The sequence below is a fragment of the Rattus norvegicus genome, chromosome 9, assembly GCF_036323735.1.
Source record: "Rattus norvegicus strain BN/NHsdMcwi chromosome 9, GRCr8, whole genome shotgun sequence".
In the NCBI taxonomy this organism is placed as follows: domain Eukaryota; kingdom Metazoa; phylum Chordata; class Mammalia; order Rodentia; family Muridae; genus Rattus; species Rattus norvegicus.
This window is the reverse complement of record NC_086027.1, coordinates 32243733-32269628: the sequence shown is the minus strand read 5'-3', so window position 1 is coordinate 32269628 and position 25896 is coordinate 32243733. Positions and strand designations below refer to the sequence as shown.

The 25896-nt window shown below is 40.0% G+C and overlaps 1 protein-coding gene and 1 long non-coding RNA gene across 43 annotated transcripts in view; one reads left to right on the top strand and one right to left on the bottom strand.

Moving 5' to 3' along the window:
* The window catches only part of Rims1 (regulating synaptic membrane exocytosis 1), a 499647-nt gene that overhangs the window by 423370 nt on the left and 50381 nt on the right, over positions 1-25896 (top strand). For 25 of the 42 annotated variants that reach the window (NM_052829.3, NM_001398595.1, XM_063267779.1 and 22 more), the window contains 1 exon segment: positions 13425-13660. The exons of 11 other annotated variants lie outside the window; for them this stretch is intronic. In NM_052829.3, the coding sequence (NP_439894.2) occupies positions 13425-13660 (236 nt within the window). 42 annotated transcript variants of the gene reach the window in all.
* On the bottom strand, positions 4183-19559 carry LOC134480352 (uncharacterized). The gene is made up of 3 exons (XR_010054737.1): positions 19398-19559; positions 10617-10753; positions 4183-4477 (listed from the first exon to the last, which is right to left on the bottom strand). It is a non-coding gene; the product is annotated as an uncharacterized LOC134480352 (long non-coding RNA).

The following is a 25896-nucleotide window of genomic DNA, read 5'->3' as shown; positions in this document are numbered from 1 at the left end:
TCAGCACCTCAGTCCTTTCTCTAACTCCTCCATTGGGGACCCTGTTTTCAGTTCAGTGGTTGGCTGGGAGCATCTACCTCTGTATTTGTCATGCTCTGGCAGAGCCTCTCAGGAGACAGCTTATCAGGCTCCTGTCAGCATGCACTTCTCGGCATCAGCAATATGTCTGGGTTTGGTGGCTGTATATGGGATCCATCCCCATGTGGAGCAGTCTCTGGATGGCCTTTCAGTCTTTCCTACCCACTTTGTCTCCCTATTTCCTCCTATGGGTATTTTTGTTCCCCCTTCTAATAAGGACTGAAGCATCTGTACTTTGTTCTTCCTTCTTTTTGGGTGTCATGTGGTCTGTTGACGGTATCTTGGGTAATCTAAGCTTTTGGGCTAATATCCACTTATCAGTGAATGCATACCATGTGTGAGTTTTTTTTTCTGTGGTTGGGTTACCTCACTCAGGGTGATATTTTCTAGTTCCATCCCTTTGCTCATGAATTTCATGAAGTCATTGTTATTGATAGCTGAGTAGTACTCCATTGTGTAAATGTACCATATTTTCTGTATCCATTCCTCTGTTGAAGGGTATCTGGGTTCTTATCAGCTTCTGGCTATTATAAATAAGGCTTCTATGAACATAATGAACCATGTGTCTTTGTTATATGTTGGAGCATCTTTTGGGTATATCCTCAGGAGTTGTATAGCTGGGTTTTCTGGTAGTACTATGTCCAATTCTCTGAGGAACCATCAGACTGATTTCCAGAATGGTTGCACCAGTCTGCAATCCCACCAACAATGGAGGAGTGTTCCTCATTCTCCACATCCTTGCCAGCATCTGCTGTCACCTGAGTTTGTGATCTTAGCCATTCTGACTGATGTGAAGTGGAATCTCTGGATTGTTTTGATTTGCATTTCCCTGATTACTAAGAATGTTAAACATTTCTTTAAGTGCTTCTCAGTCATTCAAAATTCCTCGGTTGAGAATTCTTTGTTTAACTCTATAGCCCATTTTTTAATAGGGTTATTTGATTCTCTGGAGTCGAACTTACTGAGTTCTTTGTATATATTGAATATTAGCCCTCTATCAGATGTAGGATTGGTAAAGATCTTTTCCCAATCTGTTGGTTGCTGTTTTATCCTAATGACAGTGTCCTTTGCCTTACAGAAGCTTTGCAATTTTATGAAGTCCCATTTGTCAATTCTTGATTTTAGAGCATAAGCCATTGGTTTCTGTTCATGAAATTTTCCCCAGTGCCCATGTGTTTGAGGCTCTTCCCCACTTTTTCTTCTGTTAGTTTGAATGTATCTGGTTTTATGTGGTCCTTGATCTTGATGATTTGAACGTTGTACAAAGTGATAAGAATGGATTGATCTGCATTCTTCTACATCCTGAACTCCAGTTGAACCAGCATCATTTGTTGAAAATGCCATCCTTTTGGACTGGATGGTTTAGCTCCTTTGTCAAAGATCAAGTTACCATAGGTGTGCGGGTTCATTTCTGAGTCTTCAGTTCTATTCCACTGATCTCCCTGCCTAGCTTTGTACCAATACCATGAATTTTTATCACTATTGCTCTGTAATACTGCTTGAGGTTAGGGATGATGATTCCCCCCAGAAGTTCTTTTATTGTTGAGGATAGTTTTCAATATCCTGTTTTTATTTTTTTTGTTGTTGTTGTTATTCCAAATGAATTTGAAAATGGCTCTTCTAATTCTAAGATTTCTCTCCCTCCCCTCTTGCACTTCTCTCCTTAAATACGACAACACTTAAAATGGACTCTTACACAAAGCTAAAACTCAACCACATCACTGAGGTAAAATTTAAAGATGCCATATTTCAAATTTGAATAAATTGACAAATCAAAGTGAGTAGAAATGTCAGGAGCAGGTCTTCTAAGCAGGTATTAAAATAAAAGGTAAAATTCGCTAAAATAAAAGTCGTAACTTTGAAAAGAATCGTCTGTCTAATGTCTGATGCTGGCAAGAGTTTAAACTGGGCAAATCTTGGAACAGTGCCTTATACTAAGAGTAACAGAAGACTTGGACTCTGCCCGGAGCTGGGCAGGTCTGTCCTTCTGTGAAGAAATCAGGACACTGCTATGAGAGCAATCCAATAGCAACTGATGAAGAAATAAGGAGCTCATGGATTTGAAGGACAGAACGGGAGGGTATGTGGGGAGTTTGGAGGAAAGGAAGGAATTATTTAATTAAATTACAGTATCAAAAAAATAAATAAAACAAGGCAGGCAGAGGAGAGGCGGGTTGCTAGAGACCGACTGTGCACTGTATGTCTTCATTATTTAACCACAAATTTCATAGGAAATACAGCTGCTCTAATACTTCTGTGAACAGGGCTGTGGCTCAGTCTACTCTACGACTGACAGCACAGCTTTTAGTGGATTAGGTTTCCCATACACAAAACTATAAACGCCGAACAAGAGCAAAAACAAAAACAAAAGCAAAAAGAAAAACACAGGACACCTGCTGTGTGGACCTATTTTGCTCCGAGGATGCTTTCGGACACGGGAATACGGGAGGTGGAACCTGAACACGTAGCCGAGGTTTTACTGCGCTGAAGAAACTGACAGAGGAAGTGGTAGCTAGCAAGTGAAGCGCTTCAGTATTGGCCGCAGGCTTCCTTTCTCTGGCGAGTTAATCATTCAGTGGGAATGTTTTCCATAAACCAAACAAAGGCAGCCACTGGAATGGAGAAGTGCAGACCCAGATCATCACAGGCAGTGCTGGATCCTTAGGAGGCGGAATGAACCCAGAGGTCCGCAAAGACAGGGAGGGAGACTGAGATAAACCCCTTTGTTTTCCTATAGAAGAGAAGTTAGTTCTTGCCTTTCAAGCAAGAGCAACTGAACTCACCTTTGTCACAGTCTGGGCATTGTGAAGGACATGGTGACTCAGTCTTTTAATCCCAGCACTTGCTCTGTGAGTTTGATGTCAACCTCAACTACATAGCAAGGGTTTAGCAATGTAGCCGGGGCTAAAAGGTTGACATTCTTTTAAAATAAACAGCTACAAAGATCTGGGGATTGTGGCACATGTTTGCAGTCCTGGCTCCGGTCAGGTTGAGACAAGTGGATCTCAGGTCTCTGGCAAGCTAGCCTAGCCTCCTTGGTGTGTTCCTGGCCTGCGCTAGATGCCCATCTAAAAAGGGGTGAAGGATGGACAGACCTCTCGGTGAGAACTACCTTCTGTAAATGCAGATTTTATAGATACAACATTCTCTTCTGGCCTCCACAGATGCCTGCGTGCAGGGCCCACCCACAGATACACAATATACAAATTTAAAATAAAGTTTGTAAGAAAACTGCATGGAATCTGATAATTAAAATCCAACGATGCATGCATGCATGCATGTGCACAGTGGGAGACAAAAATCAAAAGCCACAACCCCTGAAGGAGCAAGTTTCAGAATAAACTGTAGCAGAAAAGAGACTTCGCATTCATTTCTGCGCAGGACTAAGACAAAATTGTCATTGTGCCAATAGAAAGGAAATGTTGTATCCCCGAAGGATGGCTCACCTGGTAAAGGTACCTGCCACACACCCTGACAATTTGGGTTTCACCTTTGAGATCCATGAGGTGGAAGACAAGATTCTTCACCTGGAAGTCATCTTCTGACTTCCTCGTGTATGCTATGGCACGCGCGTTCCAACAATGAAGATAATAAAACTAACATGATTCAAAATTTAAAGAAAAAAATTAGGTTTCGGAGAAAAGTATGCTCTAAAATTGGCAACTGAAAATTCTGAGGTGTCCCAAAAGAAAGGAGACAATGACTAGCTAAAAGAAGGAGCATACTAATCAAACGGGGACTTTTAATATATTCATTAACATATTCAATAATGAGTGGTTGATGTGTCCAGGGACCTCAAACCCATGCTCCACTGTTCCTGTCGTGTGTGTGTGTGTGTGTGTGTGTGTGTGTGTGTGTGTGTGTGTGTGATGATTGCATGCAGGTGGATGAGCAAGTGAAGTCAGAAGACAAATGCAGGACTCGGGTGTGTGTCCACTCCTTACCCACTTGATTGGCACAGGATGTTTTTTGTGCACAGCGGTCCTATATGCTTTGCGTATTCAGTCTTTCCCTTCCTATTACTATGAAGGGAGACTCATGGAGTTTCACGCCTGGACAGCGTTTGTGTTATTCTGAAAATGGTAACTGTAATGTAAAGAAGAATTTGGAGACTCAAAAAAATGCATATTTTAGTTGTCAGGGTTGGAAAACCCGTGATCCAAATACAAATCTTAGAACAGTTGTGAGGTAATACAGTTCTTAATTTCAGGCGGGGGAAGATGCGGAAGTAGAAATGTGTGGGGGAGGGGCGCCTAAGACTAAATGGCCCTGGTAGACTTGCCTCTTGCCCGCAGGTGTCTCAGTGATTGCAACACACCTAAGCACCCGGGAGTGGAGCTGTCCCCCAGGGATGTGATGCTTGACTACCACGTAGGAGATAGGAGGCTCAATTGTCACACTGCAAAGAGAACAAAATTATATATTACAAAAAAATACAAGTGATTCATATGCAAAGGATGATATTAAAAAGATAATAATAGGGGTTATACAGATATATCAGTAATATTATAAAAATAAGTGTCTTTATGGCAATTTAAAAATCCAATCAAGGTGAAAAGAGAAGAAAACAGCTAAAACTATCTACCTTGTTTGTGAGCACATGCTAGGTGGGCACACTTATTCCTATTTGTCTACTTCTGTTGCCTTGGTGTTGCCCGGGATGGACACTCATGATGCATGCATATGTGGGTGGACACATGCTTGTACACACACACACACACACACACACACAAACTCAAACAGACTCACATATACAGAGAGAAAGAGAGAGGGGGGGGAGAGAGAGAGAGAGAGAGAGAGAGAGAGAGAGAGAGAGAGAGAGAGAGAGCGCACATTTAGAGCAAAGCACACGAGGAGACATGTCCCAGGGCAAAGAGAGGAGCAAGAGCAGTGTCTCAGTCTGACTGTTGCCAAGACTCTTAGATGCGTGAGGGATGAATGAATTCCTTTTCTCTGTGGGAATTGGATGGTGTGCTATCAGGTCCTCTGGATAATCTAGACAATGACAGGGAAGCTAGGTCCTGCTATAGGACCCAACAGGTGGGGGATTTGAAAGTCTACTGAGTGTGGATAGCCTACCGCATGTGTCTTTCTCTTGGAAGACCTGGAAGTTAGCCATCGTAAGTGCTTTTGTGATAAATACATTAATCTACCTAGGCCCTTTCTATCTGTCTGCCTTTGCTTGGGCCAGACTCCTAGCCTTCATTCGGAACTTCTTTTTCTTAAAGACATTACAAGACAGGAAAAATGAGTCACCACAAACCTTCTACACATTGAATTCAGGTAGGGAAAAAGAATACTAAGAGGGGTAGGGAGCAAGAGAAAAGGACTATGAGACTACGTTAGAACTAAGTACAACATTACATTAACATCCTATGTAACTAATAGGTTGGAATACGTCACACATTCATCTCAATAAATATGCTTATAAAAGAAATACAGGAAAAAGTTCAACATGCATTTCTGGTTAAACACAGTCTTACAGCCAGGCTTGGTGGATCACATAGGTAATCTGATCATCCAGCGTTTGGGAAGCAAGACAATTATTATCAAGAGGTGAAGGCCATCCTGGGCTTCATAAAAACATCTAGATCATTCTGGATGACAGTGCCAGTCCTTGTCTCAAAAACAAACAAACAAAAAACCAAACAAACAAAAACAAACAAACAAACAAAAAAACCCGTAACCTTAGTGAACCAAGAAACAGTAGATCTCACCGTGATGCTGAAAGTTAATCTAAAATCGTTTTCCTAGTGCCCAGTGATATAGCACGGAGCACGTCCTCCCTGGTCCACACACATACACCACTGTTCAGCAGCATTCGGAATCCCCAGCCAGTGTGACAGACGGCCAGGGAGCAAATGGAGATCGGGAATGAATTAAAACATTTAGTTTACACTATAATAAAAGCAGAAAACATAAAAGAAGTGGAAGAACCAGCTGGCGTAATTAATAGGTCGTTGGATAAAGGGTCAATATACAAAACACAATATATAATATTTGCTCTTAGCAAATATTGGGAAATAAAATTAATAATGAATAGTTACATATAGTATTACATAACATGAAATATATAGAAAACATGTAAAATTCGGGAACAAAGTAATAAATAGTGTGAAAGACTACAATCCAAAGATGATTAGTAGCCTTGTTTAATAATCGCCATGATTGTACATGTGAGGATAATGTTCGATACATATTAAAAGACCACCACATATGAAGATCTGAAAGGCTTGAATCCAAACAGATCTAATTGGAATATACCCATCCCCTCCAGTTATTATCCTGAACTGCTTTTCTCCAACCCTTTCTGGAGGCACTTTGATATGTGTGGCCTTTCAACCATCACTCCCTATGTCGTACCTTCTGGAATTTATCAGCTAGATAAATTACCTGGATGTGACATCCTAATATTGTTAGGAAGTTCCTATTCCTGTCTCCCATACACAATGTGTCATTATAAACTTTATGTAGCACTCAAAGCAGTTTTTTAATATTTTAATTTTAATAACATTGTGAGTCTTTTTGTCTTTTTGTGCACTATGTGCTGTGCAGCCTTAAGGGTTTATTATGCCTTATGTTATCCCTTTCTTAGCCTTACTGTGAAGTAAGCCATAAGGGGCCCCTGATTTTCTTTGATAGATATTTCTGTAACCCACAGGAGAATTACAAGATTCACAGGATAAGTTGCTGTTACAAACTGGGCACCTGTCATCCTTTTTTTTTATTTCTGAGAGAATTGTGATATAACTTGGTTATTACATATATTCTATCTATCTTTTATTCTGGATATACTGCAAGCGTAAGAATAGCACTGTTTTTCTTGTCCCTGCATATCCCCCTGAAGCCTTCTGAAAGGAGATATTAGTTCCCATCTCTTTATTTGTCACGAATGTTTGCCCAGCCTCCCTACACTGTAATAATGCAGCCAAAACCTCTCCCCTAAAGGTGCAAATTAGATTGTCTCTAAGAAAAGAAATGTCTTCTTAGTCACATCACAGGGAGCTCAGGATGGCTCGCTTTCATTTTTCTTATTTTTTTAAACTAATGCTTGTAATTATGTATTACCAATATTATTTTTTAATTTCATGATCTTTATTTCCTAGATGGGATCTTAGTGTTTAATAAATAGCACTGTTTTTCCTAAAAGTTACATAAAAATCATCCTGTCCATACCGAAGTGTGTACAGACTTACTTAATATCTTTCTTAATATCTTTGTCATTATATACAAATACTATATACTATAGATTACACATACATTATATACATACATTATATAGTATATATATATACTATGTATATTTTATTCTGTGTGTGTGTGTGTGTGTGTGTGTGTGTGTGTGGGTACGCATCTCTTTTACAATAGGAGTAAGCTATTATCACACCAAGCTTCCTGAAGTCCCCCAGGCTCTGCTAAGTTCCAGGTTGGCTGTCTTTCCTGCCTGCAGCTCTAATATCCACCATCCAGAGGAGGCATAGACCCATTCTGTTTGTGTACTACTGATTATCAAAGTTTTTTTTTTGTTTTGTTTTGTTTTCCAGACTGAAAGCTCAAATTAGTTATACCACTGTCCATTTTCCTTGATACTGAAACATTGTTTGATTAAACATTAATTTATTTAACAGATAAAGCCACTGTGTAATGGCTTAGAAAGGAATTCCAAAGAAAATTAAGTTATATATTATTAAAATAACATTATGTGTTTGTATCATATGCCCACTGGCAAAATTTAGGGATGATGCAAGGCTATTTATTTTTAAATTGAGATGTATTTTACCAATTTATAAAACTCATTCTTAAGGTTTATATTGGCAGTCTTTTATTACCTTCATAAAGTTGGAGAAGCAAAACTCATTTCCGATTGTGTAATTTCTGTCATCTCCTCAAGTAAATCCATACATACCTGTGCTGTACCAAGTCTTCTCCTCTATGAAAACCATTGATCTAAAACCTTTCTTTATGTATTTCACTCAGACATTTTCCTGAGATGGATTTTGACAACACATGGGCATCTTTCCTAGCTCCCATTCACATAGGATGTTTTCAGTTTCATTTGTGGTTTTTCTTTTTTTTTCTTTTCTTTTTTCTTTTCTTTCTTTCTTTTTTTTTCTTTTTGCAGTTGACAATACATCATTGTGTGGGCATCTCTCATTTTATTACCCATCAATTTGGGGTCATTTGAGTTGCTTCTCCTCTAGTGTTTAGGATAATTTCTTTAGATATTCATATATGACTTTTTATAAATACATGTTCTCATTTATCTTGAGTGAATTGATGAATAAAACTGCTAGGTCATGTGATAATCTTTATTTAACCTTTAAGGGGAATTTCTAGTTCATAAGGAACTCCACATTTAACTGTAAATGACAAAGCATTACTACTGTTTAACGTTCACACTAGCAATGGCTTCATAAACCTGAGTAGTTAAAATTATCAAGCTATTTTGACATCTCCACTTCGCACATTTCAATCCTTATATTGAAATTCTAAGACAGCAGAGTCTCTCTTCCTCCTTCTTTCCCTCCCTCTCTCCCTCTCTCTGTCTCTCTTTGTCTCTGTCTCTCAGTGTTTCTCTGTCTCTGTTTCCCTCTCCCTCTCCTTCTCCCTCACCCCCTCCCCCTCTCTCTCTCCCTTCCAGTTTTTCAAGTGTAGCCCTGACTGTCCTGGAACTATTTCTGTAGATCAGTCTGGACTTGAACTCAAAGAGAACCACCTGCTTCTGCCTCCCAAATGCTGGGATTAAAAGCAGATGAAATGTTAAGGTTTTAATTAACTCCTCAGAAAGAAAAACAACAGACGGGAGCTCACTTCAAGGTGCTCTCAGAACATTCTGTGATTATATACCCAGGCGCACAAGCATGCTCACACAATCCTATGCATACAGTCATTGCAGAATATGAAAGGATGGCTAAAGTGAAAGATTCTGAATATGGATTTAAATCTGGATCATGTTCTCTAGGTCAATAAAACCCCGACCTACTGGCTCATCTTCTGTGTTAAGTGGTGGCTCCCATGACCAATTTTTGCAAAGTGATAGAAACAAATGAGACACAAGGCAGTCCAAAAAAGAGGAAGGGGGAGCATGAACAGAGGATGCCTGGAAGACAATTCTTAAAATGTAGTTGGAGTGGAGCTCACAAAAAAGAAAAAATGGTGGCTTTTATTGGACTGCATAGGTGGCTTATATCACAGGGTACTTGACTGTGGATCATATTTTCACTTCCTGCTTGAAAATGAAAGGGGCATATCAGATTTGGAAAGGCATACATTGCATGCTCAGTATAAGATCAGACCTTAGTATTATCAATACAAAATATGAACCATGGGACTAGCATGTAGTAAGACCCCAAACATCTTCATAAAGCCCAAGTCTTTACCTTTACAAAGGTGGTATTTACCTTAAAGAATCCAAGTATACACTAATGAAAGGCTTAGCTTTTTGATTGAAAACAGATTTTATTTTATATATTACATACTCCTCTCCACATTGCCACTCAACAGAATCCACATCCTGTCCTTCTCTTAGTAGAATATTAAATGGCATCTAATATGTAATAACGTAAAATAAAGACAAGAATACTACAAACAGAAGACAACGAGCCAAAGGAAAGCACAGGAAGCACACAGAAATGCAGAGACACACACATGTGCACATACAGAAGCCCTACAAAAACACAAAATGAAAAGTCTTAATATATACTCAAATGACCTGTAAGAGGACAGAGAAGCCCAGACAAAGCATTATGAGGCAACTTCCAATGACATTGAGTTCATTTTGTGTTGGTCATTTGTGGACACAGGTTCTGGTCTTAAGAGTGGTTCATAGACCCAGTGAGACTCCATTGGAGCAGTTTTCAATCAGAGAGGCCTTCTGGGTTAGGGACATGGGCTGTGTCTACTTCACCTTTCAACACCAGGTTTCAACTCGATCCACACCTGTGCACCCCACCCCCTGTACATGTTGTCTTCTTCGTATGAGCTCATGTGTGTGTAGATACTAATGTGCTTAGCGGGCTTTGTTTACTCCATACCCTCTTTCTGTCTCCCCTTCTGTAGGGTTCCCTCAGATCCAAGGGGAGGGATTTGATGGTGACACATTTTCTCCATTGAAAATAAGTTTTCAATTAAATAAACTCAGTCAATTAAATGGACATGCATCCGTTTTCTCCTCATGAAGAGGAAGCTCTCAACTTTCATTAAAAAGTAATTCATTGCTTCTTAGCCTTTTGGCTAAGGTCAAGTATTCCAGGTCTTTGACTGTCTGCCATTGTTTGTTTGTGGGTCTTTGTATGAGAAGAATGCCATTAGGGGGCCATTTTATTTCTGTTTCCTTTGGCAGAAGAGTATTTGATTGTCCCCTAGGTTCCTGTCTATCTGATTTCAGGTCCTTAGCCACCTGAGCATATGAATTCTATGTCTTGGAGTGGACTTTAAACTGGCTACTCCCACAAGCTTTTTGCCACTAATGTAGTGGTGCATCTTGCAGGCAGGTCACCATTATAGATGAAAAGGCTTGTGACTGAGTTGTTATTTACCTTTGTCCTTTGGTAGGGTGAAGAGTAGCTTCCAGTAACATGAACACTCGTCAGTAAGGGCAGGCACTAGTTTGATTTCTTCATGTTCGATAAGTTGTATAGCTGTTATCTTCAGCGATCCGGGATCACCACTATTTCTGGAGAGCAACAGAAGCCGAATGAATAAAGTGAAGAAACGGGGCAGGATGGTGTAGAAAGTTTATTTCTACCAAAGCCATGAACTTGTATTCCCGAATCAGACTGATTATGTTGGCAGCTCGATTGAGCTGAAAAGCCTTGACCTCTCTCATTGAACATCATAGATGTTCCAAGCTTTGTAGAGAGCTGTAGATATCTTTACGTAAAAACCATTGTAAGCATCTAAACAAGTACTTTGGATTCCAAGGAGAAATAATTTTAGATTGTTTTGTGCAATTATTTACTGTAACTTCTTACTGCAGACTTCTCACATGGCACCTCTTGCTGCCCACATTTCTGTTATTTCAAAACCATTTCCCAACATTCCAAAATATTGCCTTGTTAAAATCAAATATCCGTGAAAAAGTTTTGAACCCTTCCTAAATGTATTTTCACATTTAAGCTCCATCATGACGTGAGGGAATGGTGCTCTGAGTTTCAAAGTAGTACTGTTGGAGAAATGGCATTTCATACTTGATCTTAGCTAAAAGTTCGAGGGGCAATGACGTTAGTATTTTTCCATGGAAGCTGAGAGCTATAACAGAATTCCATGTATGGAAATCAGGAAAAAATAAGGGTTAGCCACTTTCTTTCCCACTGAGGCCAGACCAGGCAGCCTAGTTAGGAGACCAGGACCTATAGGCAGGCAAAGATTTAGGGAGAGCCTCTGTTCCAGTTGCTGGGGACCCACATGAAGACCAAGCTGCACATCTGCCACATATGCCAGAGGCCTCGATCCTGCAAACATCTTTAAATGAAATGTTGGGGCTGAAGATAGAGCTTAGCCTATGTTTGTTTTATACTAGTCTGGTTTGTATATGACATAGACCATATATTAAAAAACATTCCTTACTGTAATTCTTTACCTACTATACCTTTCTATAACATGGAAAATAATCAAGAGAGACTGAAAAAGCAATGATAGAATGTGTTAAAAAAATCTACTGATGAGTAAATAGGAAGACAGCTCAGCTGATAAACTGGCTGACAGACAAGCCCAAGGAACTGAGTTCACTTCTCTCACAACCCACGTAAAAAGTCAGGAAAGGTGGCCTTTCAATCCCACATTTTGGAAGGCAGAGATAGGCAAATGTTGGCCCTCTGACCAACCAGCCTAGGCTAACTGGTGGGACTCAGACCCTAGTGAGAGACCCTTTCTCCAAAAGGAAAGCAGAGAGCTTCTGAGGAAGACAATGTAAGGCTGACTCTGCCGTCCATCCCTGTGCACGGAAGCCGCTGATACCCAGCGCTGCTGATTTCTTAGTTAGAAGTGTTCGACTGAGTATATATGACTGTGAAAGGGACCGATCTTGGCAGTTTATGTAGATCCACACAGAACTGGGCAAGTTAGTAATAGGAAATGGGGAGAGTGAGAGTGTGCCTGAAAAGAATATAGAATTATAGTCCGTCCAAACGATTAATTAATGGGGGCACAGAAGAATTTAGTGATAACATGTATTAAAAGAGAAAGTATTAGAGTGGGTATTTTATTCTTTTCTACTTTTATTGAAAATAGATTCTTTTCTCATATAATAGATTCCAATTTTAGTTTCCCCTCCCTCTTCTCCTCTCGGCTCCTCCCCACATCCTTTCCTCTCTGGATCTACTCCTGTCCTGTCTCCCATTAGAAAAGAACAAGAAATAAGAACCAAACACGATAAAATAAAATACGGTACGATGAAGCAAAAGCTATCACATCGATGTTGGACGTGCTACCAAACAGAAGGAAGAGAGTCTCGAGAGTAAACACAAGAGTCAGAGAACCAACCAGGGGTCCCATAAAAATACTAAGCCGAAAGCTGTATTATACACAATATACATTATAGTATATAATATATACACGGAGGATCTGGTGCAGACCCATGTTGAACTTGTGCCTGCTGCTATAGTTAGAGTTGTTGCTATAGACCACATACACATCAGCTTTGGACTAGTCATGTGATTTTCTCACTTATTGTTTAGAAAAATGAGCTACAAACCATCTAAAACAGAACGAGAGATGGTAAGCCTTCTCACTCATTGGGGGCGGGTTCAGCTCAGTAGTAGAGTCCCTGTCTAGTGTGTGTGAGGCCCTGAGATAGACCCTAACACCTCAACGATGTCTTCATTTTTGTCAGTACGTTGATGCTGTCCAGTGGAACCAGTGCAGAAAAGGATTAAATGTTCCAAACTGTTCTCATCAAAAGACAGTCTTGGCTTTTAATATGAAATCCCTGGGACTCGAAAGCCCTAGTGTTTCTGGTCTTTCTGGCCACTCCCTTCCAATTTCCTGAATTCATCTCTGTGTAGCTCCCCCTTTAATTTAAATACCATTGTGTAGGTGACCACAAGGAAGTCTCACAATCATCTGTCACTTCAGTTCCAAGGGTTCTGATGCTCTCTCTCTTCTGACTCCCATGGGTACTGGGTTCATTTAGATTGCCTTTCACCTTCACCCATGCACATAAAATAAATATTATTTTAGAGATAAAAGTGATCTGATCTGAAAACCTGCTATAGTTCTCAACCGGCTCTTCCTCCTAAAAACTAATGTGTCTGGATTATTTCAGAAAAGAAAACTTAGTTCTAGTGTTTCAGTTATGCTGACCTGTAATTTATGGATGCGTATATGTTTTTACTTTGTAAATATAGTTCATTTACCCCCAAAATGCAAGGCAGACGGATGGGGACTTCAGGAAGAGCCATCATCAAGAGCACCAGTGTAAGTGGAGAGATATATACACTGGAACGTAATGACGGTAGCCAGTCGGACACGGCCGTGGGTACCGTCGGAGCCGGTGGAAAGAAACGAAGATCCAGCCTGAGCGCCAAAGTGGTAGCCATTGTGTCTCGAAGAAGCAGGAGCACGTCACAGCTCAGCCAGACAGGTGAGCCCAGGGCTCTCCACCTCCCACTTGTGGGCTGCGTTGGAGATGCCGGGGTTTGTGGCCTTCGAGCCAGGACTTGCGATAGAACTGTGTGTGTATGTGCTTTCTCTTTTTCTCTCTGAAAAAAAAATCTGCTAAATGCGCGGTCTTTATTTTTCCTTCTGTGCAGCTCACCGAAGAAGGTAACTGTTGGTTAGCCTGTAGAGCGATCAAATATCAAAAGCCATGTTTACAAATACGCAAGGAAATGCAAAGAAGTGTTTGACCTCTCTAAATTGGTTCATGTACGAGAAAGGCAACGCGATTCTGATTTCCAAAATGTTCCTTAACGCACATGCGCGCCCTCGAGGCGACGAATGCCCGCACTTTTTGTGGAAAAGGTCACTTGTGCAACTCGAAGTATAACCTTCAGGGCTCCGTGTGGATGCACTTGAGCTCCGTTTGTTAAGAGTTTCAGTGCAACGAAGCAAGTGGAAACACAGAGGCAGTTTTTACTTTAGAAAAAAACGGGTCAGTGGATTTATGCAAAGAATGTTTGCATGTAAATGGTGTGCTCCAGGTTTTCTTTATGGAGTCAGATCTTAAGAAGTGCACCCCGGGGGTATACTTGTATGTGCACACACCCAAACAAGAAGCAAGGGGTCATGGATTTCGCACTTCAAAATACAATAAAGCATCACTTAAAACTTCATAATATTTGATTTTTACATGTTACATAAACCATTACTACCTTCATATTAGATCAAAGCAAAAGTGAAGGAAATTGTGAAACAATTTGACTTGCAAGCATGTTTCTCTTCCCCGTTATTATTGCTTCCTTTTCTCCCCCTGAATAACAATATCCTTGTGGCCACAGGATTTACTTAGGTAAGAAGGCTTTCACAGCATCTCAAAGCTCACTCGGCATTCTAGAATATCTCTTTTAAACAACATTCTGTGGGATTATGTTGACAAATAAATGAGAAGACTTTTTCCACCTTTTAACTTCTGAACTGGTGCACACAGTCTACGGCTGCAGAAGTGTGTCTGAGACACCAAGGAACAGAAAGTACTGGGATGGGTTAACATCCCGGGGGATAAGTTGCTGTTTGCTGTGTTTATAGGACAACTATTTACCTGCCTCTGTGTTGGGTTTTTTGTTTCTTTGATTTGTTTTGTTTTGTTTTGTTTTTAAAGGAGAGTAGAGCAGGCAGCGGTTCCCCTGTGTGTCATTTTGTTGGGACACGTTTATTATGGCAGTGCTTCTTCCCTACCTGTCTATGTTCTTGTGCTCTGCAGCGTAAGGTGTGGAAAGAGAGCCTTTGACTATCAGATTTTAGCCTGGCCTAGGGAGATGGCTCAGCTGGGAAGGAAAGGTACTTGCAGTGAAAGCTTGACCATTCAAATTCACAGACCGATGGAGGGAGAAAACCAACTCTGGGTTGTTCTCTGACCTCCATTTGCATGCCCTGGCATGTGGCACAGAGAACAGACACAAAAATTAAATAGTCTGTTGAGACAGTGTCTCCCTACATAGCCTTGGCTATCCCAGAACTTGCAATATAGTCCAGGATGGTCTTGAACTCACAGAGATCCACCTTCCTCTACCTTCCGAGTGCTGGGATTAATGAGCACCACCATTAATTAATGAGCTACTAATATATTTATTGAAAGAAAAATGTTACCACTTGGATTTGGTGGAGATGTTCTTAAAAGCCATATGAAGAAACCCGTGTGGCCTATATGAAATGCTATAGTTTGGGAAGATTTTTTTTCTATGTCTCATTCATTTATATAAATGAATATTATATATCTCTCCTAATCCCTGTTCCTTCTCTTCATGACTTCCGCCCATCTCCCCTTAGTTAATTTCTTCATTAGCTGGAAATAATTTTCTTAAATTTGTATAGAAACAATTTAGGTGCATCATCATAGGTTTAGATAATTTTTATAGGAACACTTCCCTTTGCTTTCTTGGTTTAAATTTGATTCCAACCATGGTTATGTGTTGAGTTCTACAAAATGCCTACCTTCCATGTAACATACACCGTTAACTACTTATGTGAAGTACACTGCTTTGTGAGATTTGCCGGCAACACATAGGTGCACAAAGAATATTGGAATAGGAAGAGAAAATAGCAAACACCTCTGTCTCACGGCTTCCCTTACCTCTCTGTTGGCTCCCAGCCCCACCAGCAGATGGTACTGGGCGTTCCGCTGTGAACTTTCCAGGTGTCACATTTTACTATTTTCTTAAAGAAATGACTAAAATTAATAAATAAAATTTCTTTATTTTATTGATTTTTTAAAAAAATTTTCTTTATTATTCTGCCCTTAAATCTCACCTTGATTTCAACACAGCAAGTGATAGATGTCGGGAAGGTTCTGCAGTCATTGCTGCGACCTCAGGCAAAGCCTGTCTCCCCCATCTTCCTTCCTGTGCTCGTGGTTTCCTCTCATCTCTGTAGAATTCACTAAAATTCACAATCATTTCTCCTAAGCAGTCTCACTATTTATTATGTCATGCTCTACCATCTTTTTTGATTTACACTCCTGCATTCTTTATTGCCAAACGACTACGGCCACGTTTTGATTTCCCCTTTGAACAAGTTGGAATTTCCCCCATTTCTCAGTTTTTAACCCGCCCTTTAAGGAATATGGAAGCTTTTGTAATTAAAATACTGTAGAACACTGTTCTTCTTTTACAGTTTCTTCTAAACCCTTCTCCAGGGCTATTATTCCCCACCCCTTACCTAGTGTGCATCAAGCCTAAGATTCCTGATTTGATTTTTGTTGTTGTTATAAACTAAAACCGTTAACATTTGCCTAGCAGTGAACTTCAGAGAGCCTGAATGGCAATGGAATAAGTTCTGTGAGACTTTGTAATGAAGCGATTTGATCAATGGTTCTCAAATTACTAATATTTTAAAACAACCTGGAACTTGTGTTTATTATAAATGTCTACTTGTTTTTACTGTAGAAATCAGACTTGGCTGTAGGACTTGTTGCAGCCAGTCTGCATCACAGGTCCTCACTCTGTGCTGCCACAGATGACACAGTTTGGAAAATGTAAAGTACCCAGAAAAAGAGTTTAGTCCCATCAGAAGTGACTGACCTCAAGAGCATTGTTTCCTGGTTTAGTTTCTATGTCAGCAAGTATGCACAAGGAGTATTTTGGATTCTTGTTCACACTCAAGCAAAATTACTTTTCAGAAAACCAAAATAACAGAAAATGTATATAAATACACAATTATTTTATATGTACTGCATACAGGTTATTGCAATTTACATTTAATACTTTCAATATATATGTATGTAATTAATGTATGTGTTAATATAAATGATATACATTTTTGTATATTGCACAATATATGAGCTTTGATTAAATAATTACTCATTCTGATAGGATATTTTAATTTTAATCATATTAAATATTAAATTCACTCCAAAACATTATCTAAGATTAAAATAGAAAATAACTTTTTAAGAATCCAGTATTTTTATATTAGGAGAGTAGTATAAACCAGGAGGATTCTAAATAGTGAATCTAGGTATCAATCATGCTTAATGCTTTTCGCTAATCAAATATAACTGGAAACAAAATTTCAAAGAATTAAAAGAGGAAATTAATGTGTTCAGAATACAGCTCAGCAGAATACAAGATGCCATCCCTAGGGAAAGACAAGTTTTGAGGAGAGGAGACAACATAGGCAATAGGGTTGGAAGCAACAGGGTCTGGGAATGAATGGAGGACCAAGAAGAGTAGCAAGGAAGGTACAAGCTTGAAGTTCTCTTGGTTGTCCTACAGGAATCTCAAAGTGAGTAGCGGCTGACAGGGCACCTCAGGATTTAGGGACTGAGACATTTCCTCGACTTCCTTTTCATGGACAAATGAGAGTTAGGGTAGAGGATGTCCCCAGTGTGAAACACGCTTGCGCACAAATGGAAGGTCACCCCACCCTCCTTCTTGTCTGCCTCAATTCTCTCCACAAAGATCACCTCATATCCACATCCAGTCTAGAATCGGGATGGTGATCTCATCAGGGATGAAGGAGGCAGGATAGCAGATGCTGCATGGGAGAGTCATCCAAAGTATGGGGCTAGAGTGAGCACCATGGAGATGAGCCACGGCCATCCCCACCATCTCTGAAGTTTGCTCATCCAAATGAATTCATGGATAGAAAAATAAGCAACCAGGGGTAATCGCAATGAATTTATCTTCTCAAAGTTTATCATTGGGGAGTAAAGACCAGCTGTGTCGAGTCTTCATTCCTTTAATTGTATCATCACTTTCTAGATCATTTTTAATTCACCATGCTTTGTAACTGAGGAAGACCTTGTGCGCATGCGTGCGCTCATGCGCATTTTCTCTCTACTTCCACCCTCTCCTTCATAGGTATGGGTGTTGTTCAGCTAGAGAGGAAACTGAGTATTCTTTTCAGGATGGATTGGAAAAAAAATAAGTTCTCAGTGGAGAGAAGAAAAGATAAAACTCACTAAATGAAATAATAAATAAATAATAAATAGTCAAAATTCCAGAAGACAGGGTTGATGTAAAGAAACGTATTACACCACGTATGTTGAAAACTGAACGAGCTTGCGTCGTAGACGCTTTTGTTCAGTGCTAACCTGTGGTAGACAAATGGGGGAGTGGAGCCGGGGAGGATTGGAAAAATTAAATAATACAAATTACATGTGATGTTCGATAGCACTAAAATTCTTCTGAGTCTGGAAAACGCAAATCCCCTGAAAAGTAAACTCAAACAAACAACAACAGAATAAACTACCAGGGATCACCCCGACGCTGTCCCAGCAGGCAGCTGGGCCACTCTATTGTCCTTTTTGGTCTTCGTGTTCTTGTGAATTTGGGGACAGGATCTCACTGTGTAGCTCACACTGGACCAGAACTAACCAGGATGGCCCCACACTCCAGGCGTTCTTCCGGCCTCACTCTCCTGAGTGCCTAGTGACAAATGTGCACCACAACAGCAGCTCAAAGCACATGCTGGGCTGTACTGTCTATGCCATTGAGCTATGTCCCAAGCTCTTTGCTGATGCCATGACTATATTTGGTTATCCATGTTATATAACATGGTTATCTGCCCTCCCTCCCCCCTGACATCCATGGTGTCCTTGACGTGAGCCATTAAAGATCACCCCAAGATTCTTGAATTAAAAAGAGTTCTTCATTGTTTTTTTAATATACTGATGGCTGGCACAGACCCTAGGGACTTGAGTATGCTGAATAAATTTCCTATCCTTCTCCACTCCCAGCCTGAGGTCTAGACTCATAAACTTGCTTGGTAAGTTCATCTGTTTGGGATTAATTTGACTCTCAGTAGACTAAATATTTTTCTTACTGGAGAAAAGCAATGCTCTGCCCTTGGACGCCTATTTTCCAATCTTATGTCGATGAGTAAATCCTCACTTATATTTTGATTATGTTGTTTAAAGATTATTTATATATTTATGAGTATAATATGTTGCTGTAAAATTATAGAAAATGGCTTTCTTTTACCCCCACTAGATCTGGCACTGCAGTGCCCCAAGGTGTCTGCTAGATATATCTTGCCAGAAATACACATCCCAACTCCGTGGTGGCCCAGTGTCTCTGCTACCACACACTCTCCCAAAGTCAAATCGCCACATTAAAGAACACCCAACCCAATAACCTCTGGTCCAATTGGTAAGATATAATTGCCCACCTAAACATACAAAGCCCTGTGCACATCCATCCCTTAAGAACATTCGTAACAACCTGTGAAGGTACAGCATGGAACCTTAACATCAGCCTCCATGTTCTCTCGAAAGCTCTTCTTCCAGTCTCCTCCCGTCTCTTGTCCTTTCCATTACAGTCTCCTTGTTCCAGTCTCCTCCTCCTCCCTCAAACTTTTCTCCCACCCATCCTTCCTCCTCATCCAATGACAGGCCTCATTCTATCTTGTACCTGCCTCACCTGTATGACATCATCCCACAACAATGTAGCTGTCCTCAGACACACCAGAAGAGAGCATCAAATCCCTTTACAGATGACTGTGAACCACCATGTGGTTGCTGGGAATTGAACTCAGGACCTCTGGAAGAGCAGTCAATGCTCTTAAACCGCTGAGCCATCTCTGCAGCCCCTTGGATGTGTTTTTTAAAAGACTTTACCTTTCCTCTTGCTAATTCATCTCTTTGAAATTAAATAACCATCCCATTGTTATCAAAAGAATGAAACATTTCAGGAGGTCAAGTAATACAATAAAGCAATAAGCATTGTTTAGTATTCTACGAGAAATTTTTCAGTAAGGAAATAATTAAATATTCTAAGGAGTTCTCTATCGTTGGGTATTCAGAGTTCCTGATTTCCCACTGCATAGCAGTGACCTCTCAAGATAAAACCATAGGTAGGAAGTAACAGAATTGTGTATGTTCTACCAAAGAAAGTGGAAATATATGTAACTCAGACACCAGGAAATAACTTTTAACTTTGTCGGTTTCCCCACGAGGTCAAGGAATCATTTTAAAAGTGTCACTGTCCTTAGATAGAAATCCTGCCTGGAAACTGTTGAGAATATTAAATCCCCTTTTACTAATCTTTATTCGTTTTTCTTCCCTAGGGGAAGAGAAAGCAAATTACAAAGTGAGTTGTGTGAGCTCCTGCCCAGACACTTTCTTTACCTCAGGAAAACACAGTACTCTGCACCACACCTCAGGTGCTGCTTCTCCAAGTAGCCCAGGCTAAAACCTGTGTCTCCCTTTCAAGAGGAGTCCTGCTCGGTGAAGATGCTCTGTCTTTATTTCTCACCAAAGTCTGTTTATAAGTGCTGGCAAGAAAGGCTAAAGTAGTCTTTGAGGGTTTTAGAGAGAGGGGAAAAAAATCTACTTGATTTTATTTATTATTTATACAAGAGGCCAAAAGCACTTACAAAATAAAGTTTTGTTTTTTTTTTTAAAAAGAATAAACAGAAACTGGAAGCTACAGTGGCTGAAAATCTCACTTAAATTTAAATTCCTTATCCGTGCCTCATTTGCTTGATTCATTTAACCTCACAAGGAAAACATTCTAAGGAACATAGCGTTTTGTGGGCTTTGTTTCCTGAACGTGGAATATCGGTGCCAGAAACACATCCCCAGTGTGCAAAGCCATCAAGTGAATGTAAGCACGGGTTCCTTTATTTACTGTTGCTGGCTGGCTCAGGAACTCACTTCTGTTAATAGAGGTCCAATCCAGCTCTCGTAACTCATCTCCAGGGCAGACGTCCTAATAAGGACTAGTATTTTCAAGCACACTCCCCCTGTTCTATTTTTGTTCTTTTCCTTGCCCTCAACTATAAATTTTGAGTTTGGCTCAGATGTAGAAAGACTTCTAGATTGGCTGGAGAATGGATAAAAGAAACTGATTAGAACAGAATGGATATTTATACACAATGCACTTGTTTTGAGCATGAAAGTAAATTTGTTAGGGGTCCTTTAAAATATCATATTAGAATCTAGTGGCATGTGCTGAAAATCATTTTAAGTGTACTTAGGTCATTTTAAAAAATAAAGATTAAAAGCATGGTTTGTTTAAATGGATAGAATTCAATTATAATTTCATTTTCTTTGTTTTACTCTTTTATTTCATTAATTCATTTATTTACTTACTTTACATCCCAAATGGAGCCCTCCCTCCCTCCTCTCCTCCCAGACACTTCCTCTTATCATTCCTCCCCTACACCCCACTCCCTTTCTCCTCAGAGAAGAGGAGACCTCCCATGCATATCAATCTGCCTTGACATATCAAGTTGTAGTAGGATTGGACGCATCTTCTATTGAGGCTAGACAAAATCATCCAGTTAGGAAAGCGCAGGCCAACGGCCGGCCACCTAGTCAGAGACGGATCTTGCTCCTGCTGTGAGAGGTCTCACATGAGGACTAAGCTGTACAATTGTTACATAAGTGTAGGGGGACTAGGTCTGCCCCATGCGTGTTATCTAGTTAGTGGTTCAGTCTCTGTGGGCCCCTATGTTCCCTGGTTAGTTTTTTGCAACATGAGGTCAACTTCAAACTGAACAGAACCTTTTGGATAGCTGGAGGACTGAGAAATTTGTGTGTCATGTTTAAGTAGATGAGTATTCTATGATATTTATGTAGATGACCACGTTACTGCATCTTCATTCAACAGAATGGTCTTAAAGATTCTTTTGTTGTGTATTAATGTTTATACAATGAAAACAGAAAAGCGGGATGAAGATGTATACAATATTACTGTTAATTAAATATTCAGTATGAATTTATGTTGATAATCAACCTTCCTACAATATTGAGAAAAACATCAGCAATAATAGCTAAGTTTTGTTGGACAATCACTACATCTATCTTGGTTTTAAATTACTTCACTTTTATTAACTTGTCCAGTCTCAAAACTATTAAATCCCCGTTAGTCTAATTGTTATCTTACAGGGTCCAGGGTCTTGTCCAAGGCCACAATTCTTTGAAGATTCAATTAAGGTTTCTCATTTGAATCACTTCATCAGACTTTCATTTAGTGTTTCCACCCACTGCAAACCTTATATTTCTCTCTTTTGAACAACTGTAGGCTTATCAGACTTGTTTTTGTCCTATTATCTTGTGGTTCTTCTCTGTAAAACAGAGGTTGTTTGAGATGATTGCTTACAGTGCCAGGGTGCTTGGAGGAATGAGAGATTGGGAACTTAGAATAAAGCCTTTGTGCCTGAGGACTGGAGGGAGGAGGGAGAAAGGAGGGGGACAGGAAGAAGGGAGGAAGGGGGAGGGGGACAGGAAGAAGGGAGGAGAGGGAAGGGGACAGGGAGGAGGGAAGGAAGAGGAGGAAGGGGGAGGAGGAGGGAGGAGGGGAGGGAGAGGAGGGAGGGGAAGGGGGAGGAGGGAGGAGGGAATCAGCCAACAGGGAAGGGAAAGGCTCGTGATCCTTGCAGGGAACAGGTCCTGTTTATAAATTCTGATCATGTGGAGATTTAGAAGTTTCTTGGACAGGCTTTTAGGGCTCTTTGAGGATAATCAGTGTGTAAAAAATTTAAAAGAACCAACTGAAATCATCCCATTCGTTTTAGTAAGTTTAAAATGTATCAAGAGAAGGATATAGGAGAAACAAAGAAAAGTTGAAGGCTTTCCCAAGGACAGGTTCTTCCATGGTGAAATGGAATAAACGGTTTCTGTTTCAGAAAACTGGAATGGCAGTTTAATGAGAATGTTGCCGAACAGTTGAGCAAAGTGCTCGACAGAAAACAAGTGTTTGGTGGTGGTGGTGGTGGTGGTGGTGGTGGTGATGATGATGATGATGATGATGATGATGATGATGATGATGATGACGACGACGACGATCAGACAACCATGACATTATCTTATAATATTAAGCACTTATAATGATTCTGAAGCCCGAAGTAAAAGAAAAACAAGCAAAGTCAAGCAGAAGTATCTGAACTAGGAATATGGCTCAGGGCAAGTTACTTTGCTTAATGGTCTGTGGTACCAATTTTCAGATCTAATATTTGAGTGTGTGTGTGTGTGTGTGTGTGTGTGTGTGTGTGTGTGTGTGTGTTTTAAACTGAGTATTTTAAAATTCGTTCAGTCTGGTCCCCTTTTGAGACCTAGTTAAATGTGAATCTGGCAAGTGCTTGTTTGAGGTACCCTTTGCACACACTGAACCGAATACATGGATTCCTTGAAGTTTTGTATATGTCATCTAGGATAATTCCCAAGAGAATGATCTGGTCTCTCTCTTTCCAAGCTCTCTCCCATGTGTTCCCCAAATGTCCCGTATGAAATCGGGTAGCAACCAAAAGCTTCAGAGATTTCATGTGTGTCCACGAAGAAATCACTAGTTTCGTGGGGTTTTTTTCTTTTTATTGGATTTCTTTTATTTACATTTCAAATGTTATTCCCTTTCCCGGTTTCCCATCCATAAGCCCCGATCCCACCCCCCCTCCTCCTCCTTCTATAAGGGTGCTCCCCCCCAAACCATCCTCCCTTCCTACCCTGACATTCCCCTACACACGGGGTCCAGGCTTGGCAGGACCAAGGGCTTAGTTTCCTGTTTTTAATGATTGAAAATGAAAATAATACTTTGTCATTTTATGTGATCCATGAAAATTTGATGAGCGTGACTTTGGCATCTAGGCATACAGCTTAGCTGGTATACAGCCGGGTCCTCATTTGCATGCATTTGTAGCAAATGCTCCACGTGTGTCCGGCAATGCTGAAACACTTAGCATCCGGTCCTGTCGTGCAAACTCTGTACCCTGGCCCCTAGACCAAGGACTCAGTGCCTAGAAGTAGGATCTGAGGGAGCGATCATTGTTTCTACAGTTTTTTTTTCTCTAATCCTCAGAATCATGAACGAATTCCTGCAACTGTCCTTTTTATATATTTCCCTGTTACATTTTCATCTCTGCTGTGTTTATTGTTAGTCTCCCTTACTTGTTACAATGGTTCTCCACAATAAAGATACCCCCGAAGTGAAGATCCTTCAAACCTTTACCTTTGCCTCGCGCAGGATTCAGAGAAAAGTCCATACCTTTGGAATTATTAAACTTTAACTTGCAGTGTTTTCACATTTATCTTTTTAATAAAAGTTTTGAATAGCATTTTTCCACATAATATATTTTGATCATGTTTTATCCTCTCGCCTCCCTGCCCACACTGCATTGGTTTTTATTTTTATTTTTGAAAGCTAACACCCACATATAAGGGAAAACGTACACTATTTGTCTTTTGTGATCTGGGTTGCCTCATACAGGATTTTTTTTTCCCAAGCCTCAATTCATTTACCTGCAAGTTTTATAATTTGATTTTTCTTAACAGCTGAGTAATATCCCACTGTGCTAACTTACCACATTTTATTATCCATTCATGGGTTGGTGGACATCAAAGATATTTCTAATTTCCAGTTACTATCAATCGATGAGCAGTGAACGGGGATGAGTAGACGTCTCTGTAGCAGGATGTAGAGTCCTTTGGGTACACACCCAAGAGTGGTATAGCTGACTCTTGAGGTAGATTGATTATCCTAAGGAACTGCCACACTGGTTTCCAGAGCAGATGTAGTAATTTTCAGTCCCACCAGGCATAAATAAATGTCCCCTTTCTCTACATGCTCAACTGCATGTGCTGCCATTTTTTTTAATATATCTTAACCACTAACATATGCAAAAACAATGAGCAGTGCAAATCAGGAAAGTCCTACTTTTTATCTGACTTTAGTAAACAGATCTCATTCTTTCCCATCTTTAACAGATGTAGCTTCATTTCCTACAGCATTTCAGCCAAATGTGCCTTCCTCAGATTCCAAAATCACTCCCTAAAGCCTCCATTCACTACATCAGTGTAGCCTTTCCCAGGTCTTAAATTATCCTCTCGATTTTCATGATCTACTGCTTGGTACAAGCTCTGTCCTGACTCAGAAACCCCCCCCCCCAATTATTTTCCATAAGTAGAAGCAATTTGGCTAATTTTTTTCTGAATCTCATTTTCACCTTTTTTTCCTCATTGCATGTGCCCTGCTTTTAAAGCAACACACTGTACACATCCACTGTTCACTCAACCCTATTACCTACAGCTATTGACACTTCTACAAACAATAAATAGCACTTCATGGTTTTTGAGGAAATATACATTTTTGCTGACCATAACTATTTTACCGTTTTAGTAGAAGTCAAAGTAACGTTTTCTTAGGAAGTTTCTGAAGAAGTGTTTGCATTTATGAGAAGCGATAATGACTTATACAATATTAATCTTCAACATCCCGCCATGAGCATTGCTTAATCTAATAAGAAAGTGATTAATCTCTGGAAAGTTACCGGTTTTCATGTTAACCGTAAGAAAACCCTATTAACCTTAAGGACATAATGCAGTAAGACATGCAAAGGCGCCTAAAACGTAAATTTCGTTGGGGTGAGCACAGGGTAGGGACTTATAATACTTAGGAACAGAAGCTCCAATTTAACTTCATCTCAGATAAGCGACCAAGTTCCTATCTGGAGGATTCCTTTTGCTACCTGGCCAACAAATTGTGACACTTATTACAAAATTATTTACATTATTAGGATTCTATTTTTAACACTAAAACCAGTGATGCATGCTAAGGTGAACCTTAGTGAGACTTAACACACCGAAGAAATAGAACTATAGATAATGAAAGGATCCAGCAGCATCTGAGGCCCAGGAATCTTTTCCTGTATGGAAATACCCTGGTTTCCCCTTAATTTTCTAGGAAAAAAAATCCCACAATTCTATTGAATTATAAAAATTTAAAT